The 19643-nt window shown below is 43.7% G+C and overlaps 1 protein-coding gene across 2 annotated transcripts in view; it reads right to left on the bottom strand.

Annotated features, from left to right (window-relative positions):
• Nucleotides 1-19643, bottom strand: part of VPS41 (VPS41 subunit of HOPS complex) — a 117834-nt gene that overhangs the window by 17667 nt on the left and 80524 nt on the right. For both annotated transcript variants that reach the window (XM_077303547.1, XM_077303548.1), the window contains exons 12-21: nt 17116-17245; nt 15530-15645; nt 13881-13937; nt 10384-10445; nt 8982-9063; nt 5591-5683; nt 3805-3932; nt 2623-2767; nt 642-683; nt 461-511 (exon numbers count right to left, since the gene is read on the bottom strand). In XM_077303547.1, the coding sequence (XP_077159662.1) occupies nt 461-511; nt 642-683; nt 2623-2767; nt 3805-3932; nt 5591-5683; nt 8982-9063; nt 10384-10445; nt 13881-13937; nt 15530-15645; nt 17116-17245 (906 nt within the window). The remainder of the gene's footprint in view (nt 1-460; nt 512-641; nt 684-2622; nt 2768-3804; nt 3933-5590; nt 5684-8981; nt 9064-10383; nt 10446-13880; nt 13938-15529; nt 15646-17115; nt 17246-19643) is intronic.

Below are 19643 nucleotides of genomic sequence, written 5' to 3'. Positions count from 1 at the left end.
TGTGGTAGCTGTGAACTATTCAGGGATAGCACAAACTACTTTTAAAACATTTAGCAGCAACAGTGGCCTGGGTTTTTTCAATGTATCAGGGGTGGCAAACCGTGGTTCGTGAGAATTGTAGTTCATGGACAACTGGAGAGCCACAGTCTGGCCACCCCGGCATTATATATTGTACTGATGTTGTGATTATTACTTTAAATTAAATTTATACCCTGCCTTTCTGTACTCAAACCAGAGGTCTGAAGCAATTTCTCCATTAGCATAAATTTATCATGGTATCCAAACGGGTAACCTCCCCATCCTAGGGATTGCGCTTTAGCTACAAGAGCATTCTGCACCTTGCTAATGTTATATCTGCTGCTGAAATCGGAGAGTAAATTTGTTACCACCAAGCAGATACATTAATCTGTTTTATGCTTCGGGCTGCCTGCAAGAGAAAGCATCGAACCACCATATTTACCACATGTTGCAATTCAGGCCTGTTTGTCAGTTCTTCTACAACTTTGTCAATCTAAAAAAGGGGAAAAAGGAGGGAGGGTCAGATTGACGAAGAAGCTGTGCCTCTGACAATGTCCTATATCTAATGCTCAGGAGTATTAAGGAGAGGCCACCAGCCGGCATAATTAAATAGTTATACTCACTGAGATTTTATCTTCATTATCCAACAGCATGTCGACTGCTTTCTAAATAAACAGACCAAGAGCAAGACAGGGAAAGAGGAATGTCAAATATCATAGTTATAGGACACAACAGATTCAGATTTTGACTGTGAAAATGAAACAGTTGTGCATTGCAGATACCAGGGGGAAAGAAGGAACTAACTAGTGCCGGTTGGACCCATTATGCACGGGGGTTTTAGCGCACATTCGGGGTGGAATGGCGGCGACTAAAATCACGGATAACGCACGGAGCCGGCTGCAACCGGCTGCAGCTTCGGTGCATGCCGCCGAAAAAGCCGTGTCAGTGAAACGCGGAAGAAAGCGCAGCTTCCGGGTGAGCGGGGCGCAACCAGAAGCGGCGCCCGGATCGGCGCGTGCATAATCGGTTACTCTGGGTTTTGCCGCCGTCGCGCCCCGCCCCGTGCATAACCGGTATGCGTCGCGTCTTCCCCCTCCGCGTTTTCCACGTGACCCGAAATCGCCGTTTCGGCGGCCGTGCATAATGGGCCTTAGAGAAGATGGCGCTCGTTTTTATGATATCATCTGAGCCCACAATCCACACTGCATGTTTGGCGCCGTTGCCAGGCAAGGCAGATGATGCTCGATATGAGGACAAAGGCGGCTTCTCCAGCCTTGGTCCACAAAAGAGAGTCGCATTTGTATACAGGGTCCTGCCCTGCCTCTGTAGAGAAATAGTCATAATTTTGCCATTCTAGAAAGTGAATGGTGAATGGACAGCACTCCCTGCCCTCAGCAGACTTTATTTATTTATTTAATTACTTTATTATTTAACTTCTTGACCACAACCTTCCCGTAAGTGGGTTAGGGGCAGTTCACGACAATACTAGCATTTAAAAAAACAGCACTCCGTGAAATACAAAAATGCAATAAAATTATTAAAAAACTGATAATTTCTGTAAATGTTCCATCTTTCGGGCCTGTTCAGACAATCCTCCCCTCTCCTCCGGTAGGAAGACATCCAGCTTTTACTGGACTAGCCACCCCCCCCCCCCCAAAATAAAAACAAGAAAACAAGAAAACAGAACACCACCCAGTTCACTCCAATGAAATTCGGATATAAATTTTTCTTTATGGTGAGGGAAGACTTGACATCCATTCGTCATCTATGAGGAGATGAACAAGCTCTAGGGAATGAAAAATCTCAGGATGTGTTCTCATTTGCCTTTAAACTTGAGAAACACTCTTCATAGGGCCATCCTAAACAGAGTATGCCTCTTCTAAGCCTTCAACTGTAACAAAAGGGTTGAACTCAGATTAGGATGAAGCAAAGCTGAAGTCCTTCATACGTGTCTTATTCTCCACCCCAAACTTTCCCCTTGTTATGAGCTTTTGGGCCAGTCAAATGAAAGAACGGATGACTCTAGATGACCTAGTATGTTTATTACTCTTGTTTTTAAATCCTAGCTCAAGAACAGAGAGCTTCACACTAGGTAAGCGGCAATAGGAAAGGTGGTGTGGATGTCTCCACTGCAGGTGTGATGTGTGCTACATTAAAACTGTGTCTTCAATTAACAGCTTTGACTCATTAAGCTTTTTTGGGGAGGTGTTTGCAAAAGCAGCTGGACATTTGCAGCAAGTGCACATTTCAACACCATATGGGTTGTTTTTACAGGCATATTTATGGATGCCATATAGTACAAAACACAATTGTATTCCCCCGAGGCTATATGTCCCCTATCCCTTTAATATTCAACAATGCAAGCTTTTATTTGCAAAACATTTACAATCTTTTGACGTCAAAATATAGTCACTATAAGAGGGGATTGTCAGAATACAGCTAATCCTGCCATTTAGCTATCTAAACTTTCACCACATCAGAATTTATCTGAAATTTAAGGTGCAGCTGGTTAAATTATATTTCTCTCACAGCCAAAATTCTTACAAACAAAAAAAAGAAAAAAAACACCTGCTAAAAAACAACAACACTTCGAAGCCATCATACCTCAGAATCAAACTCCATTAGCAGAACAATTTTGTCCCTGATGGAGCTGAAAAGATTGTGTTTGTGGATCAGCTGGAAAACATCTTTATGTCTCAGTGTGAGGTAAATTTCAAGGGCCTTTCCATAGCGTTGGTCATAGGTGTACCTGATAAAGAGGATCATATGTTACAAACAGGAGTCCATGTAGGCCTTTTGAGAAAGCAATCTGCCAACATGGGGGGAGGGGGGAGAAATACTTTGCTAGAAGATTGACACAAATAGCTACACGTTCCCACCATCATTTAGAATAATGGGAAATGCTTTCGTCTTCATCTGTATGTATCAGAAAGATAATTGGGTTCCATTCTTTTTCCTCAGCAGTCTTCCATTTAGGCCACCAATGCTCCATAAACCCGTGCCCCATCTTCTGGTTAAGCAAGAATGCATCAAGGCTCGTCAAAACCTAAGTAATGAAGAACTGCAGTGATGGTTTCTTAACTTCCATTCATTTCTGCAACACTTGTCAAATACGTTCAACTACAAATAGACTACACCATCGGCTAAAAGACCTGTGCTTTGAATCAACAACGTTTTCTTAGACCCCTCTTTTCACTATACGAACACCTTTCCCTTCCTTTCTCCACAACAGACACCCTGTGAGGTAGGTGGGACTAGGAAAACTGCTCTGGGAGAATAGCTGGAAGAGAATTGGGACTGCCCCAAGGTCACCCGGCTGGCTGCAAGTGGAGGAGTGGAGAATCAAAACCGGTTCTCCAGATTAGCGTCCTCCACACTTAACCACTACACTATGGTGGCACTCTATACCAGGGGTGGGCAAACTGTGGCCCTCCAGATGTTCATGGACTACAATTCCCATGAGCCCTTGCCAGTGAATGCTGGCAGGAGCTCATGGGAATTGTAGTCCACTGACATCTGAAGGGCCACAATCTGCCCACTCCTGCGCTATACCATGCTGGGTGGTCTCTACCCTGTTCCTTTCCATCAAGGCTACTATACAGACTCTTAAGAGTAGGGTTAGAACTGCCATCAAAGACCAGCATTTCTGGAGAACTAAGTCCATATCATGGAAATTGGTATGGTTCAGCCCAATCTCATCAGAGTTGAGAGACCATCCCAGTGGCACGCTCCCGTGTGTTCTTTCCCCAATGTTCTTTAACTTTTACAGGCTAATTACAAACTTACAATTCAGCAAGTGTCTTCAGTAAAGTTGTGTTCTGGGGATCTTTCTTCAAGCGATCGACTACTGCTTGGACAATTATTGTGTTGTTGTAGAGATTTCCGGGCCACTCCTTTATTAGTGTTGCAAAACCCTTAAAACAAAAGAGTGCTAATCAGCTGGTGAAGACAAACGACGCTCCCTCCCCAGGTCTCAGTCTTTTTCAGGCATGTAGTAAGGATCCATCCTACCACTTTTGTGCTCCTCCAGATTTGTGGATCTGAAGTATGGTCAAGGTCAGATTTGCGGAGCTGAAGTATAGCCAAGGTCTTCTCAGCAATGCGGCAGGGTAATACAGGTGATAAAATTACTGAAAGGGTTATATGCCAGAGACAATATGGGAAGCTCCAGCACTCTCTTCCTTTGGGCGCTAACCCAAATTATTTCCAGGTTCCTTTAGAGGGAATAATACATGAATGTCTCTGGCAGCTGGTAGGGACAATGTTTTAACTTGATGTAGTTTAATGTAGATTTCCCCCCCTGTAGTTTATAATTGTGGAAGTTAGCTGCCTTAGGCACTATGGAAAGACAGGATATCGGGATTTTTTAAAAAAGAAGAGGTGAGTAACCATATATTGTGGAAAGCAGAATACTAGAGTTGATCAGTCTTGGTCTGATCCATTATGGTTGCTGTTCATACTTTTGTATTTCCTTAGGCTGCTGCAATGTTAGACTACTCTGGGACTTCTACAGACCATGGGCAGAGAAGCAGTGTGGACAGCATAGGCTCTTCTTCACTTCATATGGCCAATTCCCTGGGAGGAAAGTTTTCCTATAGCAAAATGAGTTTTGTTGGATGCAACCAGTAGGCCTTACGAATAGCTTATGAAGTTTAGAATACGCTGAGGGACTTGCCATGATGCGACAGGCACGGCAGTGGGCAATTACCATGAAATGCATGGTACCATGACATGTTGCCGGGCAATGCTAGCAGACAGTCGCCAAAGAGACAACCACTAATCATCACCTGATCCAGAGACAACCACTAATCATCACCTGGATTACTCTGCATATGCCACCCAATGGCTTGCATTGATTCTGAGCACTGTCCCATGTTCTGTCCCACGTTCTGCAGGCGCTCATTTATTGGTCGTACCCAGCCCCATGGAGGTGCACCTGGCCTCGAACGGAGCCAGGGCCTTTTCGGTTCTGGTCCTAACCTGGTGGAATTATTATTATTATTATTGTTATTGTTATTGTTATTATTTTGATTTATTTCCCACCACTCCCAAATGGCAAGTGGAGGGTTAAAGTGTCTTAAAACCCATTAAAACTCACATTAAAAGACTTTAAAATGTCACAACATGGCGGCACAATAATAAGATCCCCTTCCTACCCCCCTTCCTAAAAAAGGGGGGGTGGAGGAGAGGAGGTCATGAGCTCCCAGAGGAGATGCGGGCCCTGCAGGAGCTTCTATCTTTCCGCAGGGCTTGTAAAACGGAGCTCTTTCGCCAGGTTGTTGGTTGAGGCTGGGCGACAAGGGAAATCAGGGCCCCCTATGGGATCGGAGTAGCAGTAGCGAATGCCAACAGCGCCCTCTTTCTCCCTCCCCTCCAGTACGGTTTCTTTGGGGTGGGTTGTATTTAGTTACTGTGTTTACCACCACATCTTTGTATTGTGTTTTATTGTGTAATGGGGATTGTTATTGGGGTTTTTTAACATTGTAACTCACCTCGAGCCTTTGGGGAGAGGCGAGTAATACATTTAAATAATAATAGTAATAATAAACTCCCATCTGATGGATGATCGTACCTCATAGTCACTCTCTAGGAATTCGTGTAGGACCATTTCGTAAATGAAAGGCTTCAAGATGGAATCGTGTCTTGGCAAATAGCGGCTGATTGACTAAGGTAGGGAGGAAAAACAAGGAAGCCGTTTCAGGGAAGGTATCTTTTGGAAATGCTAAAAAATATTATGGAAAGCAGAAGATTGGTCAATTTCTGTTCTAACCATTCTCTCCACAGATAGAACGAAAAATATTAGTAGGAGCAATTCTGAAATGGCATATAACTTTATTTAACTGTGTGGTCTGAGGAAAATCCAGACATTTTGTTTGACAGAAGGGTGGGATGACAGGCAAGGGAGCACCCCAGAAATTCAACGAAATGAAGATACTGAAGTCATGGAGTTTTAGATTACAGGATCTTACCTTCTGCAAAACCAAGACATTGGACTTGTGCTCAAAAGTCAGGCCCTAGCAGAAATCTGAGGCACTGCTGCTGACTTGAGACTGAATTGGGGGATTTGTTAAGAGCAGAGCAATTAGAGATGTGCAATTTTTCCAAGTTCAGGTCTATTAGACCCTCCAAAAATTCGAGATTTTGGAAAAATCCCGGATCCCCTTACTGACAAAGTATTCAGATCTGGGATTTTTCAGATATCTTGAATTTGTTTAGGTCCAACAGACTGGAGATTAAACAAAACAAAAAACAAGAGCAGCAAAGCCGCAAAACACAGCTGAACGTCAGGAGCATATTGCTCTAGCCTCTCAATTTCTTTTGCAGTCCCTTAAACCAGCGTGGTTTAAAGGGACTGCATAATAAAGTGTGTGTGGCAGAAACAGTTGAGATGCACAGACTCTTCTTCACCTCACATGGCCAGTTCCCTGGGAGGAATTTGGGAATAGGCTGGAACCGGGACACCTGAGTAATGAAACTGAGTAAAGAGCATTGGCACACATGTGTTTTGGCCAGGAACAAAAATGGCCAGGGCCCGGAAATGAAACTGCACCAGCAGTTGTCCCAAAATGAGTCCACTACATTCCAACACAGAACACATCTCCAAAACAGCATGGAAAACGCCAACAGCTAGATGGGACTTGATTCCAAGTCTATTTTAAGTGATGCAAGTATTAATTAAAAAATTTAAAAGTAGCCCAAAGGAGAAAATGAGGCCACCCTATGAATTTGCACACTGGCACATGTTGCAAAGGATAGAACTCAGCATCTTTTTACATCACTACATTTATATGTATTAATGACATTAACATTTCCCAATTGCATCAACCGTTCCTAAATGAAGGTGGACTCACAGTCGCTTGAGAACCGATTTGGGAGGGAGTACAAACGAGATAAGGAAAGTTTCAAAGCGAGCTTCACAGCCGATGCAAGGACATCTCTAAAAGTACTTTCTGTTTCTCAGTGATGTGCTTTCAGAAAGGCGACAACAATCAACATTTTAGAAAGGCAGTAATTTCAACAGAAAAGGCTTGGGTGGGGAGAACCCTGCAAAAAAAATATTTTTTTGAAATTTTACAGTCTGCTGGATGGCATAAGTGGAGCCATCTTTTGAGGCAGTCGTCCCTAAGGAGGAAATAACGCCAGAAGGGAGTGGGGATGGTGAAAATAGCACATCACAATTTTTTACCTATGCACATTTCGAGGGCCCTTATTGGAGTGAAATGGAGGCTGACAAACCAGAGGGCCAATCTTCCAATCCGGCAAAGTGCACATCGAACCACTAACTGCCCCCCCCCCTTCATAAATATTGCTGTTCTTTCTGTCTCTGTCTTTAATTCTATAAGAAGGCTGACAGAACGAGAAAAGCTGTAATGTTGCAACACCTTCCCGCTCCCGAACAGAATTTAATTGCTCCAAAAAGCAGCCGGGGACCACCTGCTGCGACATCTTAATAATATGCCCCTCTTGGCTCATTGGGTTTGAATAGGAAGACATAAAAAACTTGGAGAGAAAATGTGTATATGTTAGCAAAGGGCAGGTGCCTCGAGGTTCCCCACTGCTTGGGAAGTGACAGTGTTTTTAGCTGTATGCTGTGGGCAATTTATTAACTTAAAAGCTGGCTAAAAACAGTGCCCCGCCAGGGTACTCTGTTCGCGTACCCTCAGAAACACTGGATGCGGCAAGATTCTTGACATTCTCCCCTAGTTTGTGCCAGTGTACGAGGGGGAGATAATGCTGGGGCTTAATTACTACTCAGGGCTCTTGCTAAGGAGCTAAAGAATGGGTTAAAAGCAACAATTTGCAAAGAGAACTGCCATACTCAGTCCTTTTAAGCCAAGGCATTCAACACAGAGACGGAAGAGCTTCAAACACCCATCACTTGTAACATGAACAAACTCACTGGAGAGACAGAACGATGGGTGGAACTACATTTTAGAATTCGAGATAACTGGGCTCTAATAATGCCCTAGAAAGTTCTAGAAAGTTCATGGGTTGTGCACGGTGGCATCCAAATCGGCATTTCCAGGCTGATTCGGACACAACCACGCACAACCTAAGGTCATGGTGTTGTTCACTGTATTTTCTGTACCAGTGACTCCCTCATTGGCTTGGGGAATCACCAGTGGCCTTCCACCCGTGTCTCTTCTGCCATGACCTGGACAGCCCATGCAAGCCTGATCCTATCAGATCTCAGAAGCTAAGCAAGGCCCATTTTTCTTTCTTTCCATGCACATGTATACCATTCTGTTCACCTTTTGGATTCAAGGATGCAAGATGCTATTTCTAGTTCACAATCCCACCCAGCCTGGGACCTTACAGGCTTGATAAAACTCAGGTTCAAGACAACAGAGAGACAGCGTGATGTCGTGGTTGGTGTCGGACTTGGATCTGTGAGATGCCAGGTTTGGATTTCCACTCTGCCAGGGGAGTTTGCTGCATGGCCTGGGATCAGTCACACGCTCTCAGCATACCCTACCTCGCAGGGTAAAATGGAGGAGAGGAAAATTATGTGATTCCCTTAGGGTGTCCAGCATTAGGGATAAAGGTGGGGTGTAAGTAGATAAACATGCAAATTTACACTGAAGCTGGATTTTAGCAATCCTTTCTTTGCAGCCTAGTCTCCCTCCCAGGATGTAGTGAGGACGGAACAGAGAAGAGAATGCTGTATGCTACTTTTGGGGAAACACAGAAATGCAGAGCTAGAAGGGGCCTCAAGGGACATCTAGTATAACCCAGAGAATAAATAAAGTAAATATGTAAGTGGCATGAATAATCCTTTGCATAGGGCAGGAATGTACATGCATAATGCTCACATGATACATAGCCTCATGCACAAGGTGAGGAGGAACACACAATCCCCCACTTTTTCCCTATATGGCCTCCCCCAGCAAGGACACAGCATTAATAGGCCCCAAGCAATAGACTGTTCAGACAGATGTATGGACCCAGGAAAATCAGCATACCTTAAGTTGTCCAATTTCCTTAAATCGATGGACTTCAAATTCCCAGAGATCTGTGTTTTTTCCAAGTATTTTCTGGCATTTTCTGAGTTTAAAAAAAATACAGAAAGAAGAAATGAGCATAAAAGCTCATTACTGCTACAGCCATTTATTTTAATAGATATAATTATCATCTGCTTCTTTTGACTTAGGACATAGTTCAAGATGTAAGGTTGCATCTGGGGTCTTCCGTCGGTAGAACCGAACGTTTCTGCCCCCCTACTCCCACTTCAGACCACAGTTCTCCCCAAAATGCTGTGAGGCAAGGGACCATTTCAAAGAGCTCACTAGGTTGTAGAGTTTATGGGGAGAAAACTGGACTGCACTTATCTGTAGCTGATACTCATCACATGTTTTCTGTGTAGGCACACATGGGACTGCCACAGAAGACAGAAATTCACAGGCTTCTAGAAAGCTCCTACATGAGTGCACAGGACTGTTTCCTGCCCATTTTGTCACATGACAGAATTGGAAGGAGTGCCCTTCCTTCAGTTCTCCCTTCACTGCCACGGAGTATGGAAGAACACATGACAGCACCAGACTATATGGGGGGGGGGGAGGAGGGAGGAATGTGTACCCGCGCAGAAGAAACCCCATGAACATGTTACAGGTAAGTGCACCATGTTTTATCATTGTATCCTTCTGTGCAGTCTCACACAGGAAAATAGCAAGCTCGCCTACCATGGAGGAGGGTGTGGGCTGATCATCTGAATAATGAATGTGGTGCCCTCATTCAAAAACATTAAGCACTCATAGTGCAGAGGGACGAGTGTTCCTTACCCTTCTACTACATGACCAAATGTGCAGGAATCAGGCCTTTGACAGAGGGAAGGGGGAGTGTTCATCTAGGAGCTTACTAGAAGCTTATGAATTTCTCTCTTCCACAGTAGGTCCTGCATCAGAGCAGTCCCATGGGGGACATGATGATGGACTCTAAATTCTGAACAATTAATTCAGTGATTACAATCCATTGACTAATCTTTCTGTGGGTTCCCTTGACAGTATAAATTCCCAGGGTCTTCTCCCAGAAGATGAGCCTGCCACAAAAGCTGGGTTGTGGCCCTGAGTCACTGCTAGCTATACCAGCAGCATCCTAATAACATTTACTTGTAAGATGACATCTTTATACATAGCATGAGGCAACCATAGAAACATAAGAAGAGCCCTGCTGGATCAGATCAGTGGCTCATCTAGTCCAGCATCTTGTCTCACACAGCAGCCAACCAATTACTCTGGAAGGACACAGAGGCCAAGGCCTCCCCCTAATGTTGCCTCCTGCACACACAAACGACAGACATAGTCACTAGAGGTACCCATACACCATAATCACTAGAGGTACCCATGCACACAAACACAAAAATGTTACCGTGCTGCAAGATCATATTCCCCAATTTTCAGGAGATGTTCTATGTAGGCTAAGCCTATGTCCTGGAATGAAAAGAAAAGAAAGGCATAAGCAGAGAGAAATCAGCCTACTATTTAAAAACATCCTGCACAGTCAAGGATCCGGCTACTATTTCTGTCTTGCCACTAAGCATTTGTATTCAAGTTAATTGCTTGGTTGGATACCAGCACTTACCTTAACATTAGCAAAGATCACTTCAAAATCATTTTAAAATCTCTCCTTTTTAGCATTGGTGGTGGTGGCAGGATACCTCTGCTTTTTTCAGATTATGCAGTCCAGCAGGGACACAGGTTACCAAATGAACAGGTTTTCAGGTATTATCCTGAAAGCCTCATTGTTGTAGGTAGAACCATAGCAAGGACTTGCGGTTAAAAATAAAATATAATCATTGTACCAGCTCCTGTAAACAGGAGTCTGGGTTTCTCATCAGAGGCACTGACATGCTTAGAACAAACCATGGACCATTCCTAAAGCACCAGTGTGCCATCTGCCCATGGGTGGAGATATGTATGGAAATGAAGCCATAAATGTGGCATGTGGGCTGAAACAGCCTTGGGACTGTTTGTATTCTTATCTCTTCTCATCTCACATCTGCTGCCTCTTTACTCTCTTTCTCTCAAGACCTATTTGTAGGTAGCCCATCCCTGCCCTACAGCTTTTACAATAATAAGGGGAAACAAAACTTCTACCAAGCTATCAGGTTTCCCAAACGCAGTCTGTTCTCTGATCATACCTACCCTATCTGCTTCAATAAAGTGATTTGGGTGGAGGATGACAGATCTGCAGATGGACGGAGCATTGTTAGAGAGGACTGGCCTACACAGTGAAGGGTCATCCTTTGCGAAAACTTGTAACATCATATTCCGGTCATCCTTCCCCCTTTCCTTTGAAATCTCCAACATTTTTAACTTCAATCACATCTAGCCCCATTGAACTAAATGCCACTATTCTTTTGTGTGTGCGGAATATTTACTGGCCTTTCAATTTGCAACCTTTTAACAAGCTGGGACACACATACACACGGATTGGTTATGCTTGAAAAGCCTCACCTTTCTCTACCAAGATATACAACCTGTAAAATTCAAAGCATTTGTAGAAAGATCCCCTTCCCCTTCCAGTTAAAAGCAGTGTGAATTTTTATGGTTTGGTTTTAAAACGTCATTTAATTGTTTATCTGGAACCTTTAGCTGTGCTAAGGGAAGCCAGCAAAGTGACATGTGCAGGTACTGCTAACTAATGTTCACATTATTTCTGTAGTAGTTATGCTAATAACGAATGTATACATGGACAGCTGCTCGCTTGTTAAAATCTGAAACATGCAAAAGAGTTTGGTAGGTGGGGCTTGTTTCCTATAGGAAGAAAAACTGACCAACTGTACCACAGATTTTCTATCTTCCTCAACCTGAAATGGTCAAGCAAAAGAAGCACATTTCTGCTAGTAAAGCTACCTGGGGATAATTGCTGCGCCCTCCCCACCCCATGGACAGCAAACTGTTCTTCTGAGGAGTTATATCCACCTATCTTGGAATCTTTTGTGATTTCACAAGAGCCTCTTGTGGCGCAGGGCGGTAAGGCAGCCAACATGCTGTCTGAAGCTCTGGCCATGAGGCTGGGAGTTTGATCCCAGCAGCCGGCTCAAGGTTTACTCAGTCTTCCATCCTTCTGAGGTCGGTAAAATGAGTACCTAGCTCTCTGGGGGGTAAAACGGTAATGACTGGGGAAGGCACTGGCAAACCACCCCGAAATGAGTCTGCCATGAAAACGCTAGAGGGCATCACCCCAAGGATCAGACATGACTTAGTGCTTGCACAGGGGATACCTTTATCTTGGAATCAGGTAGCAGAACAATAGACCTGACCTAATTTTCACATAACCACCACCTGTAGGCATATTAGCACTCAGATGGACCAACAACGGGATGAGGTACTATCTGATTTGTACCCGAGACCATACAAGAAGTCCATAGCTGAGCAGGTCAAGTCCCAAGGCTCTGTTGTCCAGACCATGTTGGCCACCCAGCATGACAGCATATGAATCTCTTTCTCAGAATTGTTAAATGCAAAGCGTGAAAAATGGAGATTTGCAACTGGGAAATTAGTTGAAGAGGAGGAAAGGTGAGAGAGCGTCGAAGAGGGAGACAGTGAGACATCAGGATTAGAGTGAGTTGCTAATAGATCTTTCAGTTGGATTCCTGCGGCAGCCGGACTCGTATCTTAACGTCTAATGCGGCCCAATACACACTATTCTAACGTCATTTCACTCTGAACGACAGGGACCCAGTTCAGACATACAGAGAAGATGGGGCTTAATTTAAACTTCGGTTCATTCATGAAACCAGGACTCAGCTTGCAGACGATCACAATCCTGATCTGCCATGATAAATGGTGGTTTCAGCGCCTTTGTTCTTTAAGCTGGGCGGGGCAGTGGCACGAAATGGGGCATGCCCAATCAAGGATTCCCAACTCCATACAGCATAAAAAAGTTCAAGCCCAGTGGCTCCTTTAAGACAACAAACTTTTATTCAAAGTGTAAGCTTCCATGTGCATGCACACTTAGTCAGATATTGTGAAATAGAATATCCTCAACCCAGGGCTGATCCTGCATAAAGCAGGGGGCTGGACTAGATGGCCTGTATGGGCCCTTCCAACTCTGATTCTATGATTACGTATATGTAGAGAGAGGGTGGGACATGTTTGTATTTGTATGCTTATTTACGGCAGTTCACAGATCTTGTGAAGAGTCAGCTTGGTGTACTGGTTAAGAGTGGTGGATCCTAATCTGGCTAGCCAGGTTTGATTCCCTCCTCCACATGTGGCCAACTGGATAACCTTGGGCTCGTCACAGCCCTGATAGTGCTGTTCTCACAGAGCAGTGTCTCTTAGAGCTCTCTCAGCCTCACCTACCTGACAGGGTGCCTGCTGCGAGGAGAGGAAGGGAATATGATTGTAAGCCACCTTGAGACTTCTTCAGGTAGAGAAAAATGGGGGAGAAAACTGACTCTTCTTCATCTTCTTCTTCTAACTGCCTTAATCCAATCGCAGCTATTTTTACAGCATCTCAGCCAGCCCTTCCTGGCAACTAAAAACCCACCCCCCGTCCCCTCTCTACCTACATGTAATGTTTGAAGATATTCTGTTTCACTGTATCTGAAGAAGCGTGCATGCACATGAAAGCATAAAACTTTGTGGGTCTTAAAGGTGCCCCTGGACTCAAACTTTGCTCGGCTGCTTCAGACCAATATGGCCACACACCTGAATCCAGACATCATAGTTAACCATAAACTATCAACTATCAACTATAGTTAATAACCAATGATTTCAGGTCCTGTTTTGACCTATCCTAACTAAAGGAATTCAGACAACCACACTAGCCATCATTAGCTTAATTAAACTACATTGCAACGTTGTGCTGAAACTGGGTCCAGGAGTGTTAATTCGAAATCCAGTTCTTGGACTTACTTGAATCTTGTGCTTTTTCATGGTCTTCTGACTGATCTCAGCTGCCATCAAAGCCTCCTGGGTAATGCAATAAAAAAAGGAAAATGACATCCTAGCCAGCAAATTCAAAACTTTTGCAACCAATTCAAAACTTTTGCACAGAAAGCGCTGGAGGCGTCTTTGGTTTCTTGCGCCTCGTGTCGGAGAGCACCTCAATGCTTAATGTCACGGTCAGATGGACAGCTTTGAATTCAGGCTCAAACAAAAGCAATTGTTAACCAAAAGATAAACGACTCTGCTTTCCGTCTGGGTTCACTCCACATTAGGACGTCAGGATAGAATTGCGGGAAGATGGCACCATACAAAGTGCAATCGCAGAGGGCAATTTGCTGACACGGGACTGTACCGGAAAGACACCTGTCGGAAATGGTACCTTAATGCCTTAAGTGTTCCGCAGAATGAGAAAGAGCAAACTCCTCGCCCGCAAGAGGATCGTTTCTCATTACGTTTAATCTGCAGCTCATCTGCCGGCGTGTTTCGTTCCTGTAGAAGCAGAGCTGGCCTGCTGCTACCCAGAATGGAAAGTGGAAGCTTAATGCTAGTTGCTATGCCTGTGGTTCCCTGATCACCACATCTTTAAAAGGCCTCTTAGAAGAGTAATCCAGAAGCCTTATAGAAACAAGTGTTTTGCATCTACTACAACTGAACTAAGACTTTTTTTTTGGGGGGGGGAGTAAACAGCCTGGAGTTTCCCAGAGTAAAAAGCCCCCATGACATAACATGTTGTGCAAAGCAGTATGCACAGCTCACTTGAAAGCAACCGTGTAACAACACTTTTTGCAACTATAACAACTTCAACAATGACACCCCAGGGTCCAATCTGGCTGAGGTGTCTACCCTTGACAGAGAGGGCTACAGGTTCAGGGCCACCCTATCCCCCCCCCATCTTACCTCCTTCCCAGCTGTTCCCACACCTGAGTTGTCCTATCTTCACTGGCCTCTTTTCTCAAGCCTTTCTAAGGCCCCTGCCCCAGGCCTGGGACACACCCAGGCACCTCCCTCTACCCAGAAGCCCTATCCTGGTATTGGTATCAATAAGGCCAAAACATTGTCAGCAAATCTGTGAGAACTGAGGTCTGTATCCACAGCCATTAGGAATTCTATCTATCTGTCTGTCTGTCTGCCTGTCTAGATTTTTATATCGCCCTTCTCTACGGCTCTGGGTGGTTTACAGAAAACATTTTGGAACATTTACATGGAACAGAATCAATATCAATATAACAATATAAGAACAATAACATACCAACTAGAACTAGAACAGTATTTCAACAATAATAACTTTGACACTCCCTTGGTAGGTTCGACCTCTCAGACTGGGGGGGACAATTGCTATTTAGGAGATGCATGGAGATCAGGAATGGTGAGAATGGGTGCAATCCTGCGGTCCCACCATGCACTTCCTAACCAGAATTTCGCTAGGAAGCTTAGAATTCTGTGTGCATGTTTGTTTCTGAAAACACCAGAAGAAGAACCTCTACGGCTATCCCCAAAGGAACAAGCTCCCGTGCATCAAATTTGAGCTCTATTTAAGGAATGGAAAGCACAACATAAAACAAGGACTGTCTGTTTATACCCCTGGGGCTTAAAAGTGGTAAAATGTTAAAAGTTACTTCGTATTTCTTCTTCTCTAGGAGCCACTCAATATGGTCATCTTGATCACGTTCTTTGGCCACAACAACATCTCTCGGACTGATGATGTAAAAAAGCGATTCACCTTCTGAATATTCTGTAAAAGATGCCCGAACAATGTTACTCTGTTAAATTAGAACGAATAATTAATGGTTTCCCCCCCTCCCCCTGTTTAAAGTTAAAATATGGGTTTGATGCTGTATTTTTGTATGCTTACCGATACTTTAATATTCACATTTACTAATTTATATGTATAATAATCTGGAGAGAAAACTCTGTTTTAATTATTTCATGTGTTAATGTTGGCTTCACCCAGAAGAGTCCTCACAAAAATATATTGATTTTAAGAACTAAGGCTGGCGAATGTTTTCAGCTGGGGAAAAATCAGCCTACATGGGGAGATTTTTAGCAGTAAAATAGAGCAAAGGCAGTAATAGACTCTGTCCTCTCTGTGCTTGCCTTTGTTTTAATTATTCCGTGTGTTAATGTTGGCTTCACCCAGAAGAGTCTTCACAAAAATATTTTGATTTTAAGAACTAAGGCTGGCGAATGTTTTCAGCTGGGGAAAAATCAGCCTACATGGGGAGATTTTTAGCAGTAAAATAGAGTAAAGGCAGTAATAGACTCTGTCCTCTCTGTGCTTGCCTTTCCCCTTAAAACTGCAGTGCCTGCAACTGAACAATGTTTGTTTCCAAAGGGAAAAGTTGGGAAATAGGATTTCAGATTTACACAGGGTACCCACTCTTATTAGAATCATAAGGATCAAATGCAAATTTGACCGTGGAAAATGAAAATGTTAGTCGCTCCCTGCTTAAGTCAAGTAATGTTGTACCCTAAAATTTTTTAATGTACCATGCAAATAGTAGTAGTAGTAGTAGTAGTAGTAGTCGTAGTAGTAGTAGTAATAGTAATAGTAATAATAATCTTCCCAAACAGGATTAAAAAATCTTACCTACCACTCTTTAGTAGAAGGCAAAAGATTTATGTAATCTGAAGAGAAACCAGCGTAGTTTTATATTGTTTTAAATGTTTGATTTATAAGTGTTTTTATTGTTGGACATTTGTACACTGCCATTAGCTGGATTATGGTTTTGTACATTGTGTGGGTTTTGTAGTTGGCTTGGAGCCTTATTTCAATAAATCTAAATCTATCTGCCACCCATTGACAATAGGATAAATATAAACAGTCCCTGCTCCTTGGTCTATGGTTAAGAAATGGTGAGCATTTGCATTAATGTAAAGTCTCACTGATCTGCATCAATGGACCACTGAAGAGCTACACAGGATTGATTTCAGAGACATTCTAAGACAGGCATCTGTAGCATCAATACTCTTGAAAACCATGCATGATAATATCTGAGCATTTAGCTCCACAATATTGCCCATCAGAACAACACTCGAATCTCACCTTCTTTGGTTTCTCAAATGAATGCCACATCCTTAGTTGAATTTCAGCTATAAGCGCAAAATGGCCACCAAAGCAAAGTGGGGGGGGGGGAGGGAAGAGAGAGAGAGAGAGAGAGAGAGAGAGAGAGAGAGAGATGACAAAACTGCTGGAATTCCTCACCTAAACGATAATCTCGGCATTCGTTTTCCTGGTAGCCTCGGACTGTTAATGCATCAGAAGAAATTTCTTCACAAGACTCAGGAAATGGCTGAATGATATCCAGCCGAGGTCTGGCACAATACTCAGTTTCCTAGGGGGAAGAAGCCCACATTCAGAATGAAAGCTTATATTGTATTTCCCAATATGTCTGAAAAGGCTTGAATGATATACTTTCACTACTGAGCTTTCCTGTACAATCAGGCAACGGATGGACCCAGATTGGAACTGCCTTACAGTTTTAGTGATGAATTCCACTTTCCCATGGGTAAGCCCCACTGGAGATGGGGTTTTTATGCTGTAACTTGCCACGAGCTGGACGTGCTGAGAGTGGCGGGTAAGAAATATAATGGATAGAGTGGTATTGAAAGCCTCTGCTCCAGAAACATCCCTTCAGAGCAGCCTTTCTCAACTTTTTTTACCATAGAGAAACCCCTCCATGCTTCGGGAAACCCCAGAAGTGGCACAATCGTGCAGAATATGGTTGGGAAGCAGAGCTGTGGACACACCCACTTGGGACTCCTCCCCTTTCCACCCCCTCCAGGCCCATCATTGGCCATTTGGGGAGGGATGGTTGGGTCAACATGACCATATATGGTCATATCACTCAATGAATGTTTAACAAATTAAACGTTTAACAAATCTGGGAAAGCCTTCTGGGACTGTCAAGAAACCCCAGGGTTTCATGAAGCCCTGCCTGAGAAAGCATGCTCCAGAGTCTCAAGCAGACACCTTTCAAGGTTCTGCTACCTCCAGTTCTTAATGGAGATGTCAGGGATTGAAAATAGGCTCTTGGTTTGCATACGAAGCATGAGATTTGCTATCAGGCTATGGATTTTCTCCATGATACTCTCTACACACAAGATCTAGGAAGTTATATTCATAGAATCATAGAGTTGGAAGGGGCCATACAGGCCATCTAGCCCAACCCCCTGCTCAACGCAGGATCAGCCCTAAGCTGATTCTAATGATCTATACAACTATATAGCTTGGGAAGGGGGAAACTATCCATGTCTCAGCTCATGACAGGGTAAGTCGGCAAGAAAGGATGTATAAAACTATATAACTGATAATTGCTAAACTGATTAGTGTCGTCCATGTACCTGTTGCTGCAGAAAGGACAATTTATCATTTTATACAGACAGAAGGATTGCAGCAAAATGAAATTTTTTGGCAGGCATTTTAATGGAGTGAACAGGGCTGTCAGTTTTAATGGGGTTTTTTTGGGGGGGACCTATGCAGGTTTTTATTGCATTGTTTATTGTATGTAAAAGCCTGTCTTTATTGCTATGTTTTCTAATGTTGTCATCCAGTTCTATTGCATTGTCTGTTGTGTGAATAATATTGCTTCCACTGCATTTTTTAAAATATTTTTTTTACCCTCCTTGAGTTGCAACGAGAAAGAAAGACTAGAAATAAAACCAGTCAATGAATCACAGTTGCTGCACTTCTGCTCAGCTGCTCGGCAACCATTTGAACTGAACTAGGGCTGAAGAGCAAGCAACACTGTTTTTTCTTACCGCCTTATCCCAGCATGAGCAGAGACTTGGACAAAAAAACGGTTCAATTTCCCCCTTCCCAATTTCCACAGCAATGCATGGTGCTTTAGCAGAGTTCTGCCCTTATGAACCAAAGTGGTTCACTGCATCCTGGCTCACTCACAACAGGCTTCAATGGAATGGAGAAGACTCAGAGTTGGAAGGGGCCATGCAGGCCATGTAGTCCAAACCGCTGCTCAATGCTGGATCAGCCTAAGGCATCCAGGGTAAGTATCTGTCTAGTCCTTGCTTAAAGACTGCCAGTGGGGAAGAGCTCACCACCTCCTTAGGCAGCCGATTCCGCCGTTCAGCTATTCTGACTGTGATTTTTTTCCCTTGATACCTAGCTGGTACTGTTCTACACTTTGTTTAAAACCATTACTGCAGGTCCTATCCTCTGCTGCCAACAGGAACCGCTCCCTGCCCTCCTCCAAGTGACAGCCTTTCAGATACTTAAAGAGAGCAATCATGTCCGCTCTCAACCTCCTCTTCTCCAGGCTGAACATTCCCAAGTCCCTCAGCCTTTCCTCAGAGGAAGAACTCCAGCCCTGTCCACAAGTTACAAAGAATGCATGTACACATCCATGTGCACATGATACAAGGCAGGAAGTTGAGCAAGAGGTATGAACCCCATATTTACCCAAGTCTCTAGTTCCAACTGCAAAGTGAACATGCACTGGCTCTTTCTTACAAGCAGGTGCGTGCACACACAAGAAAGATTTGTAAATGTTCACTGTAATATGCGAGCAGTGCTTCTGATGAACCTATTGGTGTTTACTTGGGGCAGGGAGGAAGGAGATTTAAAAATCCCTATCCCTGTTTCCTGGCTTAGGAGAAAGCAGCTGAAATGTGCAAATGCCAATCCCCAATATGAGCTTTGCAAACAGTGAGATGGGCTTCCTAGTGACAACCACCAGAAAAGACAACAGGAATACACAAGTTGCTCTATTATTA

This window comes from Paroedura picta, chromosome 11 (assembly GCF_049243985.1).
Source record: "Paroedura picta isolate Pp20150507F chromosome 11, Ppicta_v3.0, whole genome shotgun sequence".
In the NCBI taxonomy this organism is placed as follows: Eukaryota; Metazoa; Chordata; class Lepidosauria; order Squamata; family Gekkonidae; genus Paroedura; species Paroedura picta.
The sequence above is the reverse complement of the archived record's forward strand: the minus strand, read 5'-3'. Positions and strand labels throughout refer to the sequence as shown.